The sequence below is a fragment of the Protomyctophum parallelum genome, assembly GCF_964188405.1.
Source record: "Protomyctophum parallelum genome assembly, chromosome: 20".
Taxonomy (NCBI): domain Eukaryota; kingdom Metazoa; phylum Chordata; class Actinopteri; order Myctophiformes; family Myctophidae; genus Protomyctophum; species Protomyctophum parallelum.
Genome location: NC_139718.1, coordinates 41,708,797 through 41,735,145, shown reverse-complemented (window position 1 = coordinate 41,735,145; position 26,349 = coordinate 41,708,797). Strand labels below are relative to the sequence as shown.

At 44.0% G+C, this 26,349-nt stretch overlaps 1 protein-coding gene across 2 annotated transcripts in view; it reads left to right on the top strand.

Moving 5' to 3' along the window:
- The window catches only part of gabrb1 (gamma-aminobutyric acid type A receptor subunit beta1), a gene marked incomplete at its 3' end in the record, with an annotated part of 138,098 nt that overhangs the window by 58,952 nt on the left and 52,797 nt on the right, over positions 1-26,349 (top strand). For both annotated transcript variants that reach the window (XM_083792320.1, XM_083792321.1), the window contains one exon: positions 6,474-6,694. In XM_083792320.1, the coding sequence (XP_083648446.1) occupies positions 6,474-6,694 (221 nt within the window). The remainder of the gene's footprint in view (positions 1-6,473; positions 6,695-26,349) is intronic.

Sequence of the window (26,349 nt, the reverse complement as noted above, 5' to 3'; positions counted from 1 at the left end):
TGAATTGTAATCCTGAAAAGTAGCCTAATACAGTTTTTGACGTGATGAGGTTTCCAGCCGACAACGGTGTCCAAATCCCTTACTTTTCAACACATGACGGAGTTACAAGGTTTCTGCGTGACAACAACAATATGCACGAGAGCTTAGAGTGGGATTTAGTGGACAGAGTGGCTACAGGCAGTGTTGCCAAGTCTGCTCATTATGAGCGACTTTGGGCTCCTTCTTTTTCCTGTAAAGGCACTTGTAAATACTGGCAGTTTGTTGCAGGTTGCAGAGCATTTCGTGCGCTTGTTTCTTAAGTGTATAGTTGCTTATTTGGCTCTTGCTATACCTATAATGTTGTTTATGTGGCTCTCAGGAATTTTCCACATCAACGACCCCCTAAATTCCCGTGTATTTTTGGGGGTGTATATTGTCTGTAAATATGTTGATGGCAAAAGTGTGAAAAACTAATTTTTCATTTGGTGTTTAACTGAACTCTAACTACGCACACACGCACGCACAAACAGTATATATATGTATATATATATATATATATATACATCCTTAAGTTCCATGTCTGCATTCTGTGTACACTCGCTTTTGAATACATTAATAAATTATCATAGCGCGTGGCCACGGAGAATACTAATTTGTGATTGGCCGGAGGGTGCGTGTACCCAGCTGTGTGCAATGCATTTCAGATAAGCAGTCAGCGCATCTATCTCATCATCGCCGCTCTGAATCGATATGCCGTATAAAAATAGTACAGTATTAATTTAAGTTTATCAGTGGCGCGCAAAACCTTTTCATGTCAAGGACCCCCAACATCATGAGTAGCCACTGCTCTTATACCGAGTGGATCCCGGGATCATCATTTCCAGCCTTGATGTGATTCGTCACATTAACTCATTTCGACCGAGACCGAATCTAGAAAATGTCTTCTAAATCCTGACAGTTGTTTCCGTCGACTAAAACTAAGACGAAACATTTTCGTCGACTGCCTTTTTCCACTGACGAAAACCTGAATGGAAACTAAATTAAAACTACGCTATGATGGAGAAAAAAAAGAAATCGGTCCAATGTATTTGTATTTAGTTAATAAAGTTAACATAACTATAACTGAATGCATTTGAAATGTAATTAAAAGGTTACTTTTCAGGATTCCAATTGGGAAAACATATTGACGCGTTTTGAGCTTTGCAGCTACATCAGCTATTTATGCTACGGCAGAAACATGGGAGTGAGTGTGTAAGTACAGTGGCCCTCTCCCCATCGTCCAGACCGCCCAAGCCACCTCCTCACCTGTGCGTCCACCATGCAGTCTCTCCCTCCAGCTGCCCCATTGGCTGCACGGCGGGATGTAGAGGTTTCTCCAGCTGCCCATTGGCTGCCCGGCGGGATGTAGAGGTCTCTCTCGAGTATAGCCCATTGGCTGGGCGGCTGCGCGGTGGGATATAAGAGTGAGCTCATGGATGGAAACTGGCCACATGGGACGGGGCAGCGGTCCAACATGAAAGCACCACATGCTTCGACTTCCTTCCCAGGGAGAGGCAGGAAGGAAGTATACTATAATGAGATGCTACTGTATATAGGGCAGATTAACCCATTTCGACCTGATGCCAGATTCTACAAATGTCTTTCTACAGTTTTCTACGGTTTTCTGAGAAACCCTTGTTTCTATGTCAGTGGTTCTCAAACTATTTCATGTCAAGGGACCTACAAGCTATAAGCTTGTAGATCTGCTATTTTTCAATAGCTAAAATATATCATATTGCTTAAAACACCAAAAGGGGTTCCCGCCCTAAACAAGTGAAATTGGAAGTGATGTCTCTATAAGAAAATGAACTGTAAGAAATGGACTGACAAAAATTGGAACTGGAACACTATATACATTTAAATTTAAACCAGATAATAATAAATGGGTACTATTTTTTATTTATTGTTTATTAAAGAGCTGTAGAGACGGGGAGAGAGCCCTATTACTGAAAAAGCACACTTACTATAACAATGATTTCTATCGGAATATATATATACAATTTACAATTTACAATTTAGGCATTTAGCAGACGCTCTTAATACAAAAAACTAATCACTTACCCTCCATTTAATTTACCAAAAATTATATAAAAAGTTGATACTTGGAGATACAAGGTTATTGCCCGACAGCGACGAATCGACGGCACACTGTACTGTGGTGACAGGCTGATCCATCACACGTGTGTGTGTAGGTGTATGTGTGTGTGTGTGTGTGTGTGTGTGTGTGTGTGTGTGTGTGTGTGTGTGTGTGTGTGTGTGTGTGTGTGTGTGTGTGTGCGCGCACAGACTTTCTGAAGTATCTGTACCTTATTCTTCCTTGACTTTGACTTCTTGTCAAGTACTTTTCCTAAGAAAAATCTATACTGTCTCCTTGCTGTAAAAGTTACAGTTTTTATGGAAAACTTAAATCAGCCTGACAGTTTGCACTGGGCTGAGTTGATTTATTTGCAGTAGCCTATAACTTAAAACGGCACTATGTGACTTTAAAGGGATTCTGAAATCGTTTTTTGTAACTTTTGAGTGGTGCAACCACTCCTATAGACAGCTCTGTGTGTGGCTGTGTCCCTGGCTGGCTGTGCCCGAGCAGGGAAATAGCATATTATCACCACCAAGTGTCACTGTTGCACAGCCTAACACACCATGCACCAATTATCTCTGTTGTGCAGCTTCGCTGGAACTGGGCTGGCCCCCTGGGTGCGTTCCTATGGGGACCCCCACACGGTAAATCTGTCATTTCTCGACCGTTTCAGACGCGGGGTGGCTCGCCGGAAACGGGCCGGCACCCTGGGCATGTTCACGCGGGTCTGGAAGTTCCGGGGACCCCCACGGAGTTGCAAAATATTCTACGTTTTGGCCGGGTCTGAGAGGCTAAATGTCATCAAATGGTGGTCCGTGGCTCAAAGGGTGAATAAATAATGGATCTTGATGTGGAAAAAGGTTAAAACCACTGATATAGAGAATAGAGACAGACAGGGACAGGGACTGTTCCTATAGGCTAACCCATTATGGGGCCGGGAACCCCTTTTGGTGTTTGAAACAAAACACAACGTTATAATTTAGCTATTGAAAAATAGCAGATCTAAAAGCTCATAGCACGCCACCGAGTGGCGTGCCACAAGCTTGTAGGTCTGCAATTTTTGAAAAATCTTGAAAATATGTCACAAATTTGGAATATATATTTTTTCAGAACAAACTCAAATCTTTGCTTCTGGGGGGGGGGGGGGGGGGGGGGTGTCCCTGGAACAACATATTTTAAGATGGGGGTTGGTGGCCAAATACATTTGGGGTTTTTGACATGAAGTATTGAGCACCACTGATATGGAAACATAGGTATTTCAGAAAACTGGAGGATTTAGAAGTCATTTTTCTTAAAATAGCAGACCTTTTTCGTCGCTGCCCAACTGAAACCTTGTATCTCCAATCTCCATACAGTATATTCTAACTTCTTGTGGGTTTTTTTTTGTAGTAAATCAATGCCCTTGATCATACTATACAACATCACACAAAAATGTCAAAAGCAATTAATCCCCAAGCTTGAAACTTTTGAACTTGTAGATCTGCTACTTTTGCTTACTTATTTTTATCTTAACTTAATACATAAAATACATCAAAATACAGACAATAACATTTTAATATTGGTCATTAAGCTACATAATATATAGACTGAAGTAATTAAAGCGGTTCATGTGTGCATGCATGTTTGGAATCGTAACAGCTGAAATCAACAATATATCAATATTCTGATATTTACAAGCTTGACGCATTGTGAGCTTGTGTGGCTGGGATGTTTTCCCGATCCCGACGGCCTTTACTGCATGTCAACCCCCCCCCCCCCCCCCCCCCCCATCTCTCTCTCCCCATTTCCTGTCAGCCTACTGTCTGTCCCTCTATAAGAAATATAAAATAAAGGCGAAAGCCGAAAGTAAAAAAAGGATCGACAAAACGCCTGTTGTGACTAAAATAGATGCATTGGATTCGTTGTTCGTTGAACGCAGGCTATTTTTCTCTTCCTCCCACATTTACACCTGACAGCGTCCAAAAGACGGTGTCTCACACTGTGTGGGAGACTGAATCATGGACCCCCCCCCCTTCACCACCACACTTTTATTATATTTGAATACTGGAAAATAAATCGTTTTTGGACGTTTTCGTTTTCTGGCTCCAAAACTGTGGAATGCACTTCCCATTGCAGTCAGAACTGCAGCATCACTCCCAATCTTCCGCCGTAGTCTGAAAACCCACCTTTTCAGACTCCATCATGGCCCATAGCACTTACCCCACCCCCTTAGATAGCATTTCTGTAGACTTAGATAGCATTTGATACAGTCTGAAAACCCACCTTTTCAGACTCCATCATGGCCCATAGCACTTACCCCACCCCCTTAGATAGCATTTCTGTAGACTTAGATAGCATTTGATACAGACTTATAGCATATTATGTAGACAGCACTATAATTGCATTGTATGTAGTCATAGCACGTCATAGTACATATGTATAGCATAGTAGTATAGATGTATAGTTTATATGTATAGCTTCATTATATAGATATTCCACTGTTACTTTCTTATATTACGCATGTTTCTTGATAAATGTTTTTATGTGATGTATTCCCATGCTTTTTTGTTCTTGCTTAATGTAAGTCGCTCTGGATTAAGAGCGTCTGCTAAATGCCTAAATTGTAAATTGTAAAGGTTTCCACCCGACAGAGATAATATTCTCTCTCTCTCTCTCACGCTGCCCTCCGTATGTCCGATTTCCTCTGATCTCACTCTCGTGAGAGAGAGAGAGAGAGAGAGAGAGAGAGAGAGAGACTGTGTGTGCGTGTGCGACCGTGTGTGCGCGTGAAAGGGCGCCCATGTGTTTTATACTCGACACATGGGCGCCCTTTGACACAGACGAGTGCACAATAATCAGACACGCACACGCATATAGACACACATGCGTGTGCGTGCATATAGACACACACGTGTGTGCGTGCATATATAGGCACACAGTCAGGAGGCCACTGAGCAGGTTGTAGGGCCGGCGATACAGCGATGAGTCACGCGAACGTGAGCCGGCTGACCGATCACATTGTGGAACTATTAAAGGGCAGTGTTGTTGTTGCTCGACAAGTAACTATAAGATTCAAGGGGGGGGGGGGGGGGGGGGGGGAATGAAATAACGCAGCAGCTTCTGTTTCCTGGTGCTCGCAAGTCGATTTTAAAAGGTCCAAATTACGGCAAACGGCGCAGCAGATATGACGTTTCTATACCCTTGCTGTCTTTCAAGTACTGCAGTATATATTGGGAGGGGGGAAAAAAGGAAGGATCGAAAGGTCTTATCTGCTGCTGTTTTGCCGTAAATAGAAATTTGGAGCATTTAACCCATTCTGACCGGGCACACATTTTGGTGTTAGCATCATGTTATGCTTTAGCTATTTAAAAATAGCAGATCTACAAGCTCATATCGCGCCACCGAGTGGCGCGATACGAGCTTGTAGGTCTGCTATTTTTGAAAAATCGAAGAACGACTGACATTTTTTAGAATCTGATCTCAGGTCAGAATGGGTTCATCAGACCAGTGTGTGTCCGGCGGAAACCTCGTGTGAATCTGATCTCGGGTCAGAATGGGTTAAAAGTGAGCTGAGAGCCCCCACCGTGTCTTTCTTGGACAAGTAACCTGTGTATGCATTTATTTGCACATCATTTATATAATTGTAAGCTTGTAGACCGGCTTTATTTTTTTGTTTACAAACAGAAAGGAGTTGTGTAACATGGTTAATAGCTTCCACTTGCCCAGGCATTATATTGTATTGTGATCTAGTGTTCTGTGACTTTAAGAGTTCAGGCGGTTGCCTTTAAGGAAATGACGCAACCTACCGCACTTCCCCATTTCATATTGGCTTTGAAAGCGGTAGGCTGTGTTTATTTTGTTCTGCAGATTATTTACATATATGTACCCAAAGTTGTAAAGACACATACTGTGTTTTCATGGTACTGCATCTGCTTTATTTCCAGCAAAATGTAATGTGGAAAACATACACGTCAGAGCAGAGCAGTGATTGCCTCATTGTCTTTTGTACGGAATAAATCTACTCACTGCTGAGATCCTGGTCCGTAACAATGGTACTTAACCCATTCTGTACGGGAACCCATTTTTGTGTTGGCATTATGTTATGCTTTAGCTATTTAAAAATAGCAGATCTACAAGCTCATAGCGCGTCACCGAGTGGCGCGCTACGAGCTTGTAGGTCTGCTATTTTTGAAAAATCGAAGAACGACTGACATTTTTAGAATCTGATCTCAGGTCAGAATGGGTTCATCAGACCAGTGTGTGTCCAGTGGAAACCTCGTATGAATCTGATCTCAGGTCAGAATGTGTTAATAACACAACGCAAGATCACGTCTGTTACAGTTGCATGGAATGCCCTTTAACGGTTCCACGTCTACATCTGCTTCCACCCACCACACAGGACTACACCATCACCATGTACTTCCAGCAGTCGTGGCGGGACAAGAGACTCTCCTACACGGGCATCCCCCTCAACCTGACGCTGGACAACCGCGTGGCCGACCAGCTGTGGGTGCCCGACACCTACTTCATCAACGACAAGAAGTCCTTCGTGCACGGCGTGACGGTCAAGAACCGCATGATCCGCCTGCACCCGGACGGCACCGTGCTCTACGGCCTCAGGTGAGAGTCGTCTTTGTTTGTGTCTCCCTTGGGAGACAAATATGTGTCTTGGAGTCACGGCCGCGTGCAAGTAACCAACACGTTCACATAAGAAAGGGGAAGACACCACGAAACGCTCAACATAGAAAAACTGAGATGTTGCCCACATTCCCTTGATAGAGTGCAACGAGTCAAAGTGCATTTGGCAGTCTCTGATTGAGCATTTTGATTGACAGGGGGTTTAAATCTATTAGACACACACCGTGGAGTTCTATACCTCCTATAGCGGATGGCATTAGCTCGTACAACACATGCAAAGGGTCGGATACAATATTCCGAGCTTGTCGGAATATTGGACCCGTTTAGGAGAGACCAGGGGATGGGCAACTTTGACGATGGAGAGGATTTCCACACTGACTCCAGAGGGCCACTATAAATTATTTCCACACTCACTCCAGAGGGCCACTATATTTCCACACTCACTCCAGAGGGCCACTATATGTCCACGCTCACTCCAGAGGGCCACTATATTTACACACTCACTCCAGAGGACCACTATATTTCCACACTCACTCCAGAGGGCCACTATATTTCCACACTCACTCCAGAGGGCCACTATATGTCCACGCTCACTCCAGAGGGCCACTATATTTACACACTCACTCCAGAGGACCACTATAGTTCCACACTCACTCCAGAGGGCCACTATATGTCCACGCTCACTCCAGAGGGCCACTATATTTACACACTCACTCCAGAGGACCACTATATTTCCACACTCACTCCAGAGGGCCACTATATGTCCACGCTCACTCCAGAGGGCCACTATATTTACACACTCACTCCAGAGGACCACTATATTTCAACACTCACTCCAGAGGGCCACTATATTTCCACACTCACTCCAGAGGGCCACTATATTTCCACACTCACTCCAGAGGGCCATTATATTTCCACACTCACTCCAGAGGTCCACTATTTTTCCACACTCACTCCAGAGGGCCACTATATTTCCACACTCACTCCAGAGGGCCACTATATTTCCACACTCACTCCAGAGGGCCATTATATTTCCACACTCACTCCAGAGGTCCACTATATTTCCACACTCACTCCAGAGGGCCACTATATTTCCACACTCACTCCAGAGGGCCACTATATTTCCACACTCACTCCAGAGGGCCACTATATTTCCACACTCACTCCAGAGGTTCACTATTTTTCCACACTCACTCCAGAGGGCCACTATATTTCCACACCTACTCCAGAGGGCCACTATATTTCAACACTCACTCCAGAGGGCCACATACTGTATCATATTACTCTTGTAGCAAAACATTGCCGATATTCTTTTTCTGTTTTTGAATTGGAATCCTGAAAGTCTTCATCAGGGCAGTTATGATACCATACCTTATACCTGCCCTGATGAAGACTCCTTTGTGAGTCGAAACATGTTGGCTTTTTAAACTTTTCCAATATACCTGCCTACCTTGATTTTATATTCACCCTCTCCTCATTTGTCCACCTTTTTGAGTGCTCGGATCGCCACCTTTTCTGCATTTAGTTATAGTTATGTTAACTTTATAATAATATTAATAATAATATCTCAAACTTATATAGCGCTTTTCTGAGTACCCAAAGACGCTTTACATGGGGGGTCTTTACAGAGATAACAACACAAATAAAAACAACTGTAATAGAAAAAAAATTATAATCACTAGAAGCTAAAAAACATTTAAAAGACAGTGAAAAGGGTTAGCTAGGGAAGGCAATGTTGAAGAGGTGGGTCCTGAGGGCGGTTTTGAAGGGAGGGCATTCCACAAGTTTGGGGCAGCAAAGGCAAATGCTCTGTCACCCCATGTCCGGAGTTTGGTCTCGGGGACGTCGAGGAGGTTTGCATCACCAGATCTGAGGGAGCGGGAGGTATCAGAGGTCACAGAGGTATATGGGGGAGCCAGGTTGTGTAGTGCTTTGTAGGTGATCAGGAGTGTTTTGAAGTGGATTCTTTGTTTGACCGGTAGCCAGTGGAGGTCACGGAGGACTGGTGTAAGATGGTCTCTGGAACGGGTTTTGGTAAGTAGACGGGCAGCTGAGTTTTGGACATATTGCAGTTTATTGAGAACTTTGGAGGTGGTGCCGTGGAGGATACTGTTGCAGTAGTCAAGGCGGGATGTGGTGAAGGCGTGGATTAGTGTTTCAGCTGCGGAAAATGACAGAGAGGGTCGGAGACGGGCGGTGCTCTGAACTATGTTTGTGAACTAAATGCAGATACATTGGACATAAAACCTTTTAATAGTTTAAGTGCAAACGGGCGCTCAATGTTAAACTCCCGCAGTGGCACGGGGTTTCCTTGTCATGAATCCATGGGTCCGCCTGCAGTCCTACCACTTACCAGTAGAGGGCCGAGTGCTTCAACGTTGGAGAGCCTCAATGGGGGCTTGGGGTGACCTCAGTAGTTTTTTTATTTCACTGCCCCACTTGCAAGCCTGTGTGTGTGTGTGTGTGTGTGTGTGTGTGTGTGTGTGTGTGTGTGTGTGTGTGTGTGTGTGCGCGCTCACACGCATGTGCGTGCGTGTACATTTCCCTGTGCATATTTGCTGGGGCCCTTTGGCAGGATTTTAACAACACCCCTGCCACTTAAGTCATGTTCTGAATTCATAATGGCATTTGTAATTTGCTCATTCTCATGAGGTCACATTATGTTATGATTTGGTGTGTAATGCTGTGTGTAACCTTGGGTCCTTAACCAATTTAGGCCTGACGTCGAGATTGAAAAAAATGTCTTCAAAATCCTGACAGTTTTCTGAAAAACCTTATGTTTCTATATCAGTGGTGCTCAATATTTCATGTCAAGGACCCCAAAAAGGTAATGTAATGTAATATGCCTCCGGCCCCCCCATCTGAAAATATATTGTTCCAGGGACCTTACCAGAAGCAAAGATTTTTGTTAAAATGTTCACTCTGTAATAATATATAATCAAAGCTTTGAGGCACATTTTCACGATTTTTCAAAAATAGCAGACCATAGCGTGGCACTCGGTGCCGCGCAATGAGCTCGTAGATCTGCTATTTTTCAACAGCTAAAGTATAGCATAATGCTTTAAAACACCAAAAGGGGTCCCCGTCCCAAAATGGGTTAATGTTCTGTAATGTCATGTCCACGCCCCGCTGTTGCCATGGTGTCCCATGAGATCCAGAGCCCTATAAGAGAAGTGACTCTCAGCACCTGAGCTGATCCAGAGCCATAGAGATGTCCCGGTACCGATACCAGTATCTGCCCTCTCTCTCTCTCTCTCTCTCTCTCTCTCTCTCTACGTCGTCCTCAGACGAGCCCTCCATCGGCGTCTCCAGTCATCTCGGTTCTCCATACATCTGGCCGTGCTCTTTTGTGCTTTCTGCACCAGCATCTTTCTTTAGTACGTCCGCGTCTTAGACTATATATTAAAGGGACACTTCACCCTTTTTGCAAAAAAATATATATGTTAATGACGTTTAGAAGCTTTAGATCACTTTCCTGGGGGTCTTTATGTGTGTAATATGTGGTTTTAGTTATTTTAGATTGTAGCAGTGAGCCTGTTGTCTCTGATGTCATGGACACTGGTCTCACTACCTTCCTGGACTACAATTCCCATAATTCTTTGGTGCACTGCTCCTCCTTGTGGATAGGGGGGGAGCTGTCTTACTGAGACAACATGTAGTCCAGGAAGGAAGTGAGCCCAGTGTCCATGACATCAGAGACAACAGGCTCACTGCTACAATCTAAAATATCTAAAACCACATATTACACACATAAAGATCTCCAGGAAAGTGTTCTAAAGCTTCTAAACATCATTAACATATATTTTTTTGCAAAAAGAGTGAAGTGTCCCTTTAATAGAGACGGGACCGGATTTCTCCTCCCATCCACTTGCATTAAGTTGCTCAAAAGCGCAAGGGGCGATTTCACTCCTCCTTCCGGGTATAGGAACAGAGTGCATTCTGGGTTGGATTGGACCAAACTCATGAACGCGCTGGCCGCTGACTATCATTGCACGCGTTTGCGTATGAAACAGCGTTGACGTGTCATCATGAACGTGCGCAATGATAACCAACGGACCAGCGCGTTCATGAGTTTGTTCCAGCGCTGCAATACCAAATTCGGCCACTATGTCCATTTCGCCTCGGGGTTTCCTCCGGGTGCCGTCTCTATTCATATATACTCTAAGGTCCACGTATGGTAGATGTGGGACGTCCTCTCGATCGATGCCCGCGTGTTGGTTCCCACAGTACAAGCTTTTTGGCCGGGAGTTCTTGATGTTCGGTGGCAGCTAGTCTCATCCTCCTTACTGCTATCTTCTCTGATACACTTGGTAATGCCCCGTACAGTGGCCATCTAGTCTCATCCTCCTCACTGCTATCTTCTCTGATACACTAATAATGCCCCGTACAGTGGCCATCTAGTATCAACCTCCTTACTGCTATCTTCTCTGATACACTTGGTAATGCCCCGTACAGTGGCCATCTAGTCTCATCCTCCTCACTGCTATCTTCTCTGATACACTAATAATGCCCCGTACAGATGCTTGTTGGTGATGTGCTCGTCCTGGTTGATGTTGAGTACCACACGTAACATTCTGGTGAAGCACCCGTCCAGGGATTTCTGTAGGACTGTAGTGTCCAGCATTCACAGCCATATAGAGGAGAACGGATTCCAGGGTCGCAGAGAAGAAACTGATCTTGATGTGTCGGGGGAGGTTGGATTTCCACACACTGGTCATACCATTAAGAGCTCTCCAGGCAAGTGCTTTCCTCACTTGAAGGTCCTTTTCTGTGGAGTCGACCCATGCGCCCAGGTATTTTAACCCATTCTGACCTGAGATCAGATTCATACGAGGTTTCCGCCGGACACACACTGGTCTGATGAACCCATTCTGACCTGAGATCAGATTATAAAAATGTCAGTCGTTCTTCGATTTAAAAAAAAAATAGCAGACCTACAAGCTCGTATCGCGCCACTCGGTGGCGCGCTACGAGCTTGTAGATCTGCTATTTTTCAATAGCTAAAGCATAACATGATGCTAACACCAAAATGGGTGCCCGGTCAGAATGGGTTAAGCCACTGACCTCCTTTAGTGCATTACCCTCTATTGTTATTAGAGGCAGATGTTCTTGGCATTTAGCCTGAGGCCAACTTCCGCGCACACAAACTCCACTCTGGCCAGGAGAGCCTGTGCCTGCCTTACGTGGTCAGATAGCAGGCCGATGTCAGATAGCAGGCCGATGTCATCAGCGTCGTCCAGGTCTGTGAGGGTTTCTGCAGGGTGTCTCGTAGACCTTCTGGGCATGATAGTGAAGCCGAGCTCCGGCTCCCTTCCTTTAAGAGCTTGTCTCAGAGCATAGTCCAATACTATTATAAAAAGGAAGGGGGCTATAGGGTGTCTCCCTGCAGCACTCCGGTTTGGACGTTGAATTCCTCGCTGTGACCGTCCGGCGTTGTCACTCGGGCTCTCGCTCGGTTCCCGTGTACATGCGGTCCCAATGGCTCGGAGCAGGTTCGGAGGAACATCGTATAGGCCTTGAGTATTCTCAACATCATTCCTCCGTGGATTGAGTCGAAGGCCTTCCTGAAGTCAATGAAGCACAGCACTGCTGCTAGGTGGTTCCTCTTTACCTCTTCAAGGATCCTCCGTAACGCCAGGACCTGGGCTAAGGTGGTTCTCTCCCCTCTCGGAATCGGAATTTGGTTTTCCCTGAGGTGGGGAGAGCTCCTTATCCTATTCAGTATCATGCGGTTGAACATCTTTGCAATGATACAGGTCAGGCTGATATACCACGGTAATTGTCAGATTTTGAGAGATCTCCAGACTTTGGTACTATGGGATGATGTGAGAGAGAGAGAGAGAGAGAGAGAGAGACCATAATTATTTCTGGCATGATGTTTTCCATTAGAGCCTGCGTTGCAGATCTCCAAGATGACGTCGTCAAGATTGCAGTCCTTGATTACCTCAGGTGGAACGCCGTCAGGTCCTTGATTACCTCAGGTGGAGCGCCGTCAGGTCCTTGATTACCTCAGGTGGAACGCCGTCAGGTCCTTGATTACCTCAGGTGGAACGCCGTCAGGTCCAGCACTTTTCCCTTGCCCCAGGGAGGCTTTGACCCTGGCAAACTCCCCTGTTGTGAAAGGGCCCGATGTGCCCTTATTTGGCCATATCGGGATCCTACTTTGCGGGATTGATACTTTTACTTAAGTAAATGTGAGTACTGCATCCACCTCTAAAAACCCGAACCCACATCACATGCAGACGCACGCACGCACGCACGCACGCACGCACGCACGCACGCACGCACGCACGCACGCACGCACGCACGCACGCACGCACGCACGCACGCACGCACGCACACACACACACAGACACACACACACACACACACACACACACACACACACACACACACACACACAGAGGGTTGTGCCCATAGGCGTGTTCACTGCTTTGATGTGCTCACATCTGTTTTCACATTCATCTGCACTTGAGGTTGTGTTGTGTGTGGTGGGGCAGTATTCCATGATACATTGTGCGTTATTTGCGTGCTGCTAACGCATGAGTGTGTGTGTGTGTGTGTGTGTGTGTGAGTGCGTGAGTGAGTGTGTGAGTGCGTGCGTGGCACTGCGTGCGTGCGCTAGGGCCCTTGGCAGGATTTTCACAACACCACTGCCACTTAAGTTATGATCTGAATTCATAATAGGGGGGGTTGGGGGAATGCAACTATGCCTGCTCCAAAGAAATAATTTACCATCAAAACCAGAGGTCATCGCCATGTCTGCTTGTGGTGGACACTGAACTTTAAAAAAAGTATTACTAGTACTATTTACATAATGAACTTCATGAACATGAAACATAAATAGTAGGTGGAACCCACAATGAATGAGAATATGATATTGTAGTTTTTCCAACAGTCACACACTATGGGCTGTATTTTGTATATATATATATATATATGTAAGTACCAGGTCTTATTACTTAAGACCTGGAGGCGTGATCAATGCCATTTGGTTATTCTGAGTGGCCAAAGAGGATATACACCAGATCCCCCACCATGCACTATTGAAAACGGAGCGGGCCAAGTATAGACCCCTGGGGGACACCTGTCAACAAACGTACAGAGAGGGGTTAAGTGGTTAATGCATTAAAAAAACATGAGTGAAAAACCCTTTGAAAACCACCAGGCTCCACCGTGGCAGCCATTCTGCCTGCAGGGTCACTCAGGCTCCTTTTAAGGTCTCATAAGAGTAGCATAGTAATGTGTTGGGCCTGGGCCAGCCTAGCGGTCCAGGCACCCTTTGGCTGGTAATTCTAGCATGACAGCATGTCACGGTTTCGAGTCCCGATCCCGACGAACTTCACGGTGTGTCTCTCCCCCCCCCCATCTCTCTACCCTATACCTTACTGTAATCTATCAATAAAGGCAATTTTTATATATATATATATATATAAAACATGTAGTGTTGTTGTTAGTATAGAATACACACTGAAGCACCGGGAGGAGCCAAACCGAGTTCCTGTTTCTACACAAAAAATCACACCCGTGTGAACTGAGTGGTGCAATTCCCCCCTCACGTTTAGGTGTTAGTCCGTGTTAGAATTGGTGTGTTAACACCCCAATCGCCCAGGACGAAGTTCACCGTCCTTTCTATTAGTAACACCCAGAGCCCAGGACGAAGTTTTATCCAAAAGACGAAGTTTATTGACATGAAAACCAATCGCATTGCTCCACAGCCTACAGGAGCGCCTGTTGCGCAATCCCCGATGTTGCACAACAAGTGTGACGTCATCGTAAATGTCGCCCCCCTGTTTAGCCGACGACAACGGACATCTTAAAACATGAATAACTTGCGATCTAAATCATCCCGTCCAATTCTAAGAAAAGACCCTGTGTTAGACGGCCCCCCCGCTGTCCAGTCGCTAGTTGCGTTAGATTTAATCATGCCTCCCGTTGTTGTCGATCGCCTCTAGAGTGTTTTGGCTACATTTAGCTGCTCCAGCCACATCCGGTATAACTTCCGGTCCGTCGGTAACAGTGCTTCGTTGCTATAAATCGCTTGGGTGCTATGATTTAATGGATTAAATAACCCCGGGCAATCTGAGTGTTTGTCCTCACAAGTGTGTGTGTGTGTGTGTGTGTGTGTGTGTGTGTGTGTGTGTGTGTGTGTGTGTGTGTGTGTGTGTGTGTGTGTGTGTGTGTGTGTGTGTGTGTGTGTGTGTGTGTGTGTGTGTGTGTGTGTGTGAGAGAGAGAATATAATGCACATTGTAAGGTACATACTTTGGTTTAAAAGGTGCAATATAAATGCACCATTTCCCATGCAGATAAATTAAGGCGCAATATAAATGCACCATTTGCCATGCATGCAGATCAGCTGTTCAATCATTTATGGACTCAATGCAGTCCAGCGCATGCATGCAGTACAGCATGGGAACCAACCAGGCTACGCTCCTGGGATGTAAATACGTACATTTACTCAAATACTGTACCTTACTGCACAATTGTGAGTTATACCTTTTCTTTACTTGAGTATTATCTTTTTTATTTTTTTATTATTATTTTCGACGTCTACTGCCTGTCGTTACAACTTACTTTTTATAGATTTAGATTACAAAACATAATTAGGCGACATTAGGCTCATGTTATACTTTTGTCCATTTCCCCAGATGATTAGATTAATGTGCAACAGTGTTTTCTCAATCAACATAATAGTGAACAAACAATGTTTGTTTGTTCACTATGTTGATTGAGAAAAAAAAATTGTGTGTATATTGACATGGTATGTGGTATCTTTAAGGACTTTAAAGGTCTTTTTAACAGCGCCTAATCATTCATTTTATATGCCGTTCACCGTTCCACCTATGGCTACGCACCTGCTTTTAGACTTTCAATCCCTTTTTTTTTTTTACATTTTCACAAATTTAGACAAAAATGTGAAATGTGATGTTCTGTATGAGAAATTTACCTTTTTGTACATTAAAGTATATTTTGATCCTGGGCTTTTTCTACTTTTACAAAAACAATTAATCACTTAAAGGTTTTATGACATTCATTTTCATTTATTTTTCTTTTTTCTTTTAGGTTTTATGACCTCAATTACACCCAAAAAACCTGAACTTTGAACATTCAGTGGATTTTCTGTGGTCTGAAGTTTTTTTGGGGTTTGGAAGCCTTTTGAGCTACAATGAAAACAGGCAACACAGTGAAAACCGTGACATCTGCTGGCAAATCCCATTGACATATATGGGATTTGCAGGATCTTACATCACAATCTGCCGGCAAATCAGAGCACCTGTTTGAGCCAGAAAACGCCAGATCACAGAAAATCTACTGAATGTTAAAAGTTCATGTTTTTTGGGTGCAATTGAGATTAGAAAACCTAAAAAAAATAAGAACAATTCCAAAACATTTTTTTAAATGTCACAATCCCTTTAAGTGGTTAATGTTTCGTATTATAATCTAAAGTAACTAGTAACTAAAAGCTGTATTTAAAATAGTCAACAAAAATGTCAAAGATGCATGCTCCTGGATCCAAGCAGTAATTGCGAACGCAGTGAGCCACTTACTATGAGACCCTGCTGCTCATGTCTGTGTGTCTGTCACACACACACACACACACACACACACACAACCACACACACACACACACACACACACAACCACACACACATGAGCTGCGTTCGCTTCCCGCGTTTGCGCGTCTTACTTGTTTATACTCAGCTGTGTGCCGAAAATAGCTGATCTAGGAGCTTGTACATCATCTAGTTTCTGAGCACGACACTATACTGCACAACCAAGCATAACATGACCGGTCTTATTGCTTCTGCTGGATCTCTTCTCCACATTTTAGTCTAGTTTTGAATTGTTAGACAACATTGTCAACATGTTTAGTCATATTTTAGTTTTTTTTTTTGTCATAACAGCTTATAGTTTTTATTTAGTTTGTCAGTGTCAGACAGTTAGGAACATCTTGAATAATTGATTTTAGTTTTTAAAGGAGAATTCCATGCTAGAATGCTTTCTTATCTTTCTTACCTTTCTTTGTAGTTGTTACGTCCCCACCAAAGAGGTCCAGGTGTTTTTTTGTGCAAAAACTCCTTATTGGCTATTTTCCCTACCATAAGCCCTCAATAAATTGCATTGCATTGAATGGGAATTGAATGGGGCTATGGGGTGTTATGCTAGTTCGCTTATTTCTATCGAAAGAAGTAGTAAAGTGTGCCGCTTGGGGTATTATTTACATTATGAAGAGAGGATATATACAAAGAAATTATAAATTTGAGCGATGGAAATAAGCTAATTAGCACAACACCCCATAGCCCCATTCAATTCCCATTCAATTCAATGCAATTCATTTAGGGCTTATGGTAGGGAAAATAGCCAATTTGGAGCTTTTGCACAAAATAACACCTGGACCTCTTTGGTGGGGACGTAACAACTACAAAGAAAGGTAAGAAAGCCTTTTAGTATGGAATTCTCCTTTAACTAAAAACATATACTTGAGGGTTCCTGGCGCAAAACCATTTCAGACAGGGGGTCCTCGGCCGACATCCTTGACATGAGAAGAGCCACTGGGCCAGGTGGAAACACGTTGACCTTTCACAAAGGGCTGTCTCCACCTTTTCACACGCAGTGGTCGGATCCTACCAGTAAAAGGAAGATTTGTAAAAAAAAAGAAAACACCGATCCAGATCCTGGATTTAGCTGGGATGAGGTATCCCCCCCCCCCCCCCCCGCAACACATGGGTGGGTGTTAAGTTCAGGATTTGTGTGTGCGTGTGTGTGTGTGTGTGTGTGCGTGCGCGTGCGTGCGTGCGTGCGTGTGTGCGTGTGTCAATAATGCAGCTCCACCACTTCAAAGACTGTGCTGTGGTGGAGAAACAGGAATGATGACTTGACAACTTTTTACTCTCAGATGGACTATTTCTTTCCTTTTTTCCCCCATCTCTCTCTCTCTCTCTCTCTCTCTCTAGCTGGGAGGCAGAGCTGCACGTATGCGCTGATGCCGTCGTATAGGGCAGAAATCTCGTATCTCCATATACTGACGCTCTTTAGGTGTTTTGTCCGACACTAAATGGACGCTGTGTGTACTCTGTGAAGAGTCCCCTCAAGCTATAAAAGGAATGAAAATAGACGATGGTCGATGGCGGCGCCGGCGGCCAGTCGTGAAGCTTGTTAGATCGGCTATACTTTCGCTACGCCTGAACGTTTTCGTTCCGCTTTCCTGAAAAGTAAAGGTTTTTTTTGGGGGGGGGGGACGTACAGGGTTTCCGCCGGACAACGGACGTATCGACAGACTGCTCACATTGCAGTGCAGTATAACAGCCCAGGCTCGTCTCTCTCTACTCTGCTGCACCAATACGAAATACTCCCATTCCTTTTTTTTTCTTTTCTTGTTTTAACTTCATCACTTTATACCCATTTGGACCATATTATGTTCGATTCTACAAATCTAAATCCTGACAGTTTTCTGAAAAACCCTATGTTTCTATGTCAGTCGTTCTCAAACATTTTCATGTCAAGAACCCCCAACATTATAATGTAATTGGCCGCCGTCCCCCATCTGAAAATATGTTGTTCCAGGGACCGCCCCAGAAGCAAAGATTTGAGTTAAAAACGTTTGCTCTGAACGAATATATATTCGTTCCACATTTTCACGTTTTTTCAAAAATAGCAGACCCATCACCTCATAGCGCGGAATCGAGTGCCGCGGTATGAGCTTGTAGATCTGCTATTTTTCAATAGCTAAAGTATAACAATTATTAAAACACCAAAAGGGATTCCCACACAAAATGGGTTAAGGGCCACTTCACCCCTTTTGCAAACCAGATCTTATTTTAACAATGTTTAGGACACAAGAAAAACGTTCCCTGGGGTATTTATGTGTGTCATGCAGTGTGTTTCTAACAGATATGTTGACCTCAGGCCGATTCTAAAGAAATGTCTTCTAAATAGACAATATTCTGAAAAACCCTATATGTTTCTATGTCAGTCATTCTCGAAAATGTCATGTCAAGGATTCCCAAAAATATATGAAATAGGCCGCCGACCCCTATCTGAAAATATGTAGTTCCAGGGACCGCCCATGAAGCAAAGGTTTGAGTTAAAAACATGCGCTCTGAAAGAATATAATATATTCAAAGATTTGCCCCACTTTTTCGCAATGTTTCAAAAACAGCTCGTATACAAGCTCGTAGAGTTGAGCTTGTAGATCTGCTATTTTTCAACAGCTAAAGTATAACATAATGCTTAAAACACCAAAAGGGGTTCCCGTCCAGAATGGGTATGATGCCATCTTCATCACCAAACTTTGTCATGAAAATGTGGTCTCACTTCCTTCCTGGACTATACTCACACCACGCAGCCTCCCCCCGTCTCCACAAGGAAGCATTCTGGTCATTGTAGGAATTCAGCTATCCAGTCAAACCCTAGTCAAACACACAGGCAACATATTTTTTCCGGCCAGGGTGCAAATTTCAAATCTACTACAAATACTATTAGCATTGAGTGACTGCAGTTTCTTCCAGCAGTGCATTTTCCCTTTAAACAATATAATGCCATCCGTATTGTGAGGGAAAGCTCACAACACGTCACGTCGCGAAAGCGAACGCATGCGCCACAATAACGGGAAAATACCAGATTTGCCTCTGAGCTGTAGTGGAGTAGAAGTCGAAAATGTTGAACAGTATACTTAAATTGTACAAGTTACCTTCCACAACTGACATCAGAATCAGAAGAGACCGATTCTGCAAATGTCTTCTAAAATCCTAACGGTTTTCTGAAACACTTAATGTTTCAATATCAGTGATTCTCAAACTTTCATGTCAAGGACCCCCCCAAAATGTGGCAGCATCTGAGCCCCCATCTCAAAATATCTTTGTTCCAGGGACCTCCAGAAGGAAAGATTTTAGTTAAAAATGTTCGCTTTAAAAAAGAATATATTAAACGTTTGGCACAAATGTTCAAGATGAAAAAAATAATAGCAGATCTACACGCTCGTAGCGTAGCCGTAGCGGCACGAAGTACATTAGATAATGCTTTGTAACTCAAATCTAAAATGACACAGATGCTTTCAGATGCGGTTTGAATGGGTTTAACAGAGTTTGCTGAAGGAGAATTGGTGATGAGTATAGCAGTAGTTTTTGGCTCATTACGTTAGCAGATCTAAACAGCTAGAGGCTCGCATCTAGATAATAACATCTGGCTCCAGCACCGAGGGCAAACACAACCCACGTCATCCCACACTGGACCAAGGTTGTTAAGACTTTAGAATTTTAATTAATTTCAACCTTTTATATGTTTTTTCAGTTTCAGCTTAGATATAACCAGGTGTGGAGAAAGTGTATACTTGGAAGTAAATGCTCCATTATTCAAAAGTACAAATATTAAAAAAACGTTGTATTAACATTATAGAACATTCCCTTCGATCTGCAGATCGGATATTGTGTTTAGAATAATAATTTTGAAATAATTCAACTAGCCGATCTACGACACGTTGTGAGCTTGTAGATCAGTTATTTGAAATATTTTAAAATGTCTTTCAAAATATAGTAAAAAATGGCAAAAGAGGGATTAGGGGATTAGGGGATTGCACAAGACGGAGCCCCTTCCTAGAAATGTAGTGAAGTCAAAAGTACAATGTTTCTCTTCGAAATGTAGACGAGTGAAAGTCATGCAAAACAACGGACAATAATAATACACACACACGTGCACACACACACACACACACACACACCCACGCACACACGTGACATGCACTTCAGCTGTCAAACCCAGGAGGTCACGTACACAACACAGAGCAAACGTTCACACGTATTGTTAGCGCCGTCATTGAACAGGAAGAGGCTAACGTGATACTCGCTGTGAAAGGTAACATCTGCAAGGAACAGCTGCGCGTGCAGGTCCTAGGGCCAGGTTACATCACCACCGCGCGCTAATGATGGCTAAAGCTATCCAGCTCATTAGCGGCGTGCAAGCTCCGGCATGTATATTTGGAGATGGATGGAACCGGGGGAAGCTTCCTGACCTGCATGGTGGAAGGAAATGTGTATATGTCCGGTTTGTCCGCTGTGTGTTGCATACTAACTACGGCTGTGAGAAGTGGCGCGAGGCAGATTCTACCACAGGTCGTTTCGAGGAAGCAATCTGATTGGTTGAAACAGCATTCTAGCCGTGGATCAAACCAGCACCATTCACCACCTAATCAAAACAAAGAATTCAGCTGCTCTGTTCTCCCAGAGCGCTAGCAAACTCGTTGGCTAGGCTAGCTAGTTTCTTGGGACATTTGTGGTCGTAGTGACTACATCTGTCATTAAAAGATATTCTTTCAGCGATTTTCTTAGTTTTAAGGGTAATTGCAATATTATACTCACAGGTGTGGTTTAACGTGATTATTTCCACGACAGGGATGCGGTCAGGAATGAGACGAAGTCGAGTTCCGCAAGCATCACTGAACCCACACCCTCTCGTGTAATATTGCTTAAATGAGTACATTTACTCATGTGCTGTTACTTCAAGGTTAGAACACTTTGGTCGAGTCGAGTTGTTGAGAAGGATGAGGCCTTCTCAACAATGAAAACCTCTATTAAAAGGTACAGGTGTACCCTGTGTGGAGTTTGCATGTTCTCCCCACGTCCCCTATAGGGTAGGTACCCTCACAAAAAACATGCAGTAATCCTGGACTCTAAACTGCCTCCCAGGGTGGCGGAGGCTTACATTATATAATTGACACAGGCGTGAAAATATGGTTTACAAAATTGTGGGATAATAAAAAAAAGGTACAGGAAACAAACATTTCGACATTATAGTTTTCCTCTGGGCTTCAGTGAGGGAGCTTTGTGTTTGCTTGTGTAGTTACCTTGCCATGTGACTCCAAAGGTGGGCAAGAAATCAAAAAGAATTTTCTCCGATGCTCCGGAATTGATAATTGAAAATATGCTCCTCATTGACTTTCATTGTACGGTGAAATAGCTCTCAAAGTCATACTTTTAGCCTATGAAGTAATACAATCAAAGACGATTCAGACAATATAGGAACGTATAGGAAAATCCTTGCTGTATTTATTTACGGGCAAAAAGAGTGACTTTGAGAGCTACCGGTATATTTCACCATGCAATGTTATAGTCAAGGAGGAGCATATTCTCACGTACAAACATCACGTGAGAGAGCGTGTGCGCTTTAGCGTGATGCGGTCGGGAACGAGGCGGAGCCGAGTTCAGCAAGCACCACTTTGAGAGTGCCTTATAATAATAGCTTAAATTTATATAGCGCTTTTCTAAATACCTAAAGCGCTTTACATAGGAACACTAGGAACAGACTTTATTAAGAAAAAAACCCCAAAGCAAAACATAACAGTACATAACAGTACAGGGTTAAAAATATAAAAGGATAAACGAGGGAAGGGGGGGACATCCTAACCAGACCTCAGCTGGGGAAAGCTATCCTGAAGAGGTGGGTTTTGAGTGAGGTTTTGAAAGAGAGGAGAGAGGGAGCAACTCTGAGATGGTTAGGGAGTTCATTCCAGAGTTTGGGGGCCGAAACATAGAAGGCCCCTGTCCCCCCAGGCCTGTTCTTTGTTGTTAATGTCTTGTCTGGACATGCATGTCCAAGGGCCACAATTAAATGAGTCTTTATTGTCTTTTTATCCACCCACTTCGAATGTTATCAATTGATATCAACCAGTAGGATATACTTACCAAGACGATGCAATCGAGCCAGCAGGCTCTACTGGAGCCTATACTGGCTGCGATTAGGAAATTACTGTTGAATTTGCGACGAAGCTAAAACATTGTGAAACGGACTTAAGTGGCCGGTTAAGACTGAGGCTAGATTTAGGGTCAGGGTTAGTTAAGCAGGAACGAGACGAAGTCGAGTTCTGCAAGCATCACTGAAGTGGCAATAATCACGTTAAACCACACCCTCAAGTGTAATATACAACAGTTACCCTTAAAACTAAGAAAATCGCTGAATTTTTTACAGCTGTAAATTTTTTAATGACAGATGTAGTCACTACGACCACAAATGTCCCAAGAAACTAGCTAGCCTAGCCACCGAGTTTGCTAGCACTCTGGGAGAACAGAGCAGCTGAATTCTTTGTTTTGATTAGGTGGTGAATGGTGATGGTTTAACCCACGGCTAGAAGCCGTTTCAAACAATCAGATTGCTTCCTCGAAACGACCTATTGTAGAATAATAGTCGAACAACGCGACCAACGCCACCGTCGGACATGTTCCGTGTTTCCTAATTGCAGCCGGTAAGTTCCAGTAGAGCTAGAGTCTAGTTTTTATTTATAGCTTTCATTTAGTTCTCGTCAGTGAAAAACGTCAGGGAATGAACCGTGCTGTGCTGTAGCAGGTGGTGAAGCAGCAGGTAGGACTCTGCTACTTCACTGGCTTTTGGACGAGACAGGGGATGATTATCAGGGCAGTGCTCAGTGATGGAAAAAAAACTCGCATGTTTTAAGTAAAAGTATCAATACTGCAGTATGTACTGTAAAAGTACAAAAGTATTGGTATCAAAATGTACTTAAAGTACCAAAAGTAAAGCCGCCCTGCGTCCGAAATGGTTGAGAAATGACAGAGTTACCAGGTGGGGGTCCCTCTACTGTACCGTACTGTCACTGTACTGTACTGGCACATCCGAAATCACCATACAGTGAATATGTGTTTGTGTGTGTGTTAGGTTGCGCACAGGTGGTGAAAAACAACCATGCTATTTTTGTGCTTAGACGCACACACCCAGCCACCCACACACATAGCTCCGTAAGGGAGTGGTTGCACCACTCAAATCTTTTGAAAATAGCAGATCCAGAGTGTGTGTGTGTGTGTGTGTGTGTGTGTGTGTGTGTGTGTGTGTGTGTGTGTGTGTGTGTGTGTGTGTGTGTGTGTGTGTGAGTGTGTGTGTGTGTGTGGAGGACTATTGAGGAAAGTATTATAGAACAAAAATGTAAAAATTGCACTTCCGCCAAAATGGCCAAAATGTAGGTTTTTCAGGGACATAATGATTGGTTAGCGAAAACTTTTCGAAAGCTGCAATACTTTTCAACAACACAGCTAGGCATGTTTGAAAAGGACAGGACCAAATGTGCAGTACAACACATGCTGCAGAAAGGCAGTATCCATATGGAGTCAGGGGTCCCTGAGGGGGTCCCCCGGCAAAATGTTCTGGACGTGCAGAGAGTGTTAGGGGCTATAATCCCGATATGAGGGCACTTTTGGACAAAGATTGCAGATCTACAAGCTCACAACGCGGCGCGCTGCGACGCGCTGAGAGCTTGTCAGATCATCTATTCTCGGGGCGCAACCCAGCACTCTTTTTAGCTAGTGGAGATGCGGTGTAACGACATGGATTTCTAAACACATTTGTTCAACGCAAAATACTGTGTTCAAGTTCAAGAGACTTCAGGAAAAAAAGCAATTCTCCTGTATGCTGCCTTCCGGTATATATGACTATACAGACTGGTGAAAGGGGCAGGGGCTGAAGCCCCCTTTGATGTTTTATGTGTGCACATCCCCGTTCCATTGTTTCCCCAGGTAGTCGTAATCCAGTGAGAATGCTACCAGACTATCAGTGTCTATCTACTGTTGTAGAATTCTGAGAAGTTGCACTGATCTGATTCAGATCTACATATTTATTAACTAGAAAAAGTGCCCTTCTGGGCACAGGTCTCCACCAGGAGGATAAGAGTGTGTGTGATGTTTGGCAAAATGTTTAGTAATATAATAATATAATCATGTTTTGTGTGTGTGTGTGTGTGTGTGTGTGTGTGACACGGCTTGGCCTGTTGTAGCGCCACCATAAGGCTGATTTGAAAACTGTCAAGTGGCATTTCTTCCTCAGTCTAGTGGGAATATGCATGCACAGTTTCACCGCAATCGGACGCTGCGTTGAGTAGTTGTGGCGATTTGTACAAAACGGGTACAAAGCGGGCTACTCATGAAAAGTTTAGAAGCCAATCGTAGGCAATGAAGGTGGATTATGAGAAATCAAACAAACCCGTCATGATCACATGACTATGGAGAGCATGTGTACCCATTTGCGTGAAATTTGGATAACATCTGAAGGAGTAATATTAGAAAATGTGTTTTACATATGTCGGCCTCCTGGTGGCGCTATAAAGAGCAGATGTGAAAGATTCCAGGCAAAGGTTTTTCCTTGGCCTCTAGGGAGTTGGCATACAAAGTTATCCACAAATCCGTGCAGTTGGAGGTAAAACACTTTTCGGCCAGTTATAGCGCCACCATGAGGCTGAGTGGAAAATGTTCATGTGGCATTTCTTCCTCGGCCTAGTGGGAATGTGCGTTGCGGAATTTCACGGAAATCACACGATGTGTTCATGATTTGCAGCATTTTGTTTGAAACTGAGCACTCCTGCGAAATCTGAAAGACACGTTTCGTTGAATGGCTCTAGAGAGACTGTGTACCAATTTGCGTGATGTTTGGACAAATCTGTAGGTGTACTGTCAAAAAACTTGTTTTGCACAAAGCGGCCTCCTGGTGGCGCTATGACAGGCCGTTCTGGAAAGAGGTTCATCGTTGGCATCCAAGGAGTGTGTGTGCAAAATCTGGCACCGGACCGGGTTAACGGTGCCGGAGATTAGCTGTTCACAGACGGACGGACACACATAATATGTGCATTCGGATAATAATATTATTAGCATACAGTACTCTGCCTTTGCTGCAGCAGGGACAGCAGGCAGTCAGACATGAACTGTGGCCGATAATGGGCCGCAGTGAATTGGGTAAAAACAAAACAATGGTCAGAAATCCAATGGGAGCAGGAATGGAGAGGGGGGAGGGAGGGAGGATTCTATCACGGAATCGACTCCCAAGTCATTGAGAACGGGAGATCAATAAGGTTTTGGCTTTTTCAATTTTGTCAATTCCCTCATTGATTCCAGTGGGACCTGAGACGACGTGTGTCCACTGTATACGATACACTACACTAGTTCAAACCAGCTCTGGCCACCGCGCTGAATTCATGGTGTGAATTCCGCTGCTTTTTGATACTGTTGGATTTTAAGCCTGTTTATTTTGGACATAGTTATGACGCTGGACGTCTCCACCCGACAGAGACATCAGTATGAGCCGTTTGAACTTGTGAAGACGTGCGTCATCGATTGATTCCCCCCCCCCCCCCAAGAAGAAAAAAATACATTGTTTTCAACGAGGGTGGCGCAAATTAGAGCTATTTTAACAGCTTTAAAGTATTGTACAGTAACAACTAAAGTCTCTTTAATGTTTATGTTGTACTATTAATACAAAACAATCTAAAATAAAGGTATTTAAGATCATTGAAGCTGGGCTGTTGCCTGAGTCCAATGCATTTCTGCCTACTTCCGGTCCAGGACTTGTCCCAGTTGGTTGTCCCCATTCTCAATAGAAGTCTATGTAGGACTGTCTACATCTGAGGCTCTGATGTGTATAAGCCGCTTGTGACTTGTGAAGACGTGAGTCATTTATTGATTCCCCCTAAGAACGTAAGAAGGAACAAAGTGTGTCCCCTCCCTTTGTCAGTTGAGACTAGCTGTGACTCTGTCCATGGTTCTGAATCCATGCTGTAGCATTTGAGACTAGCTGTGACTCTGTCCATGGTTCTGAATCCATTCAGTATTGAGACTAGCTGTGACTCTGTCCATGGTTCTGAATCCATGCA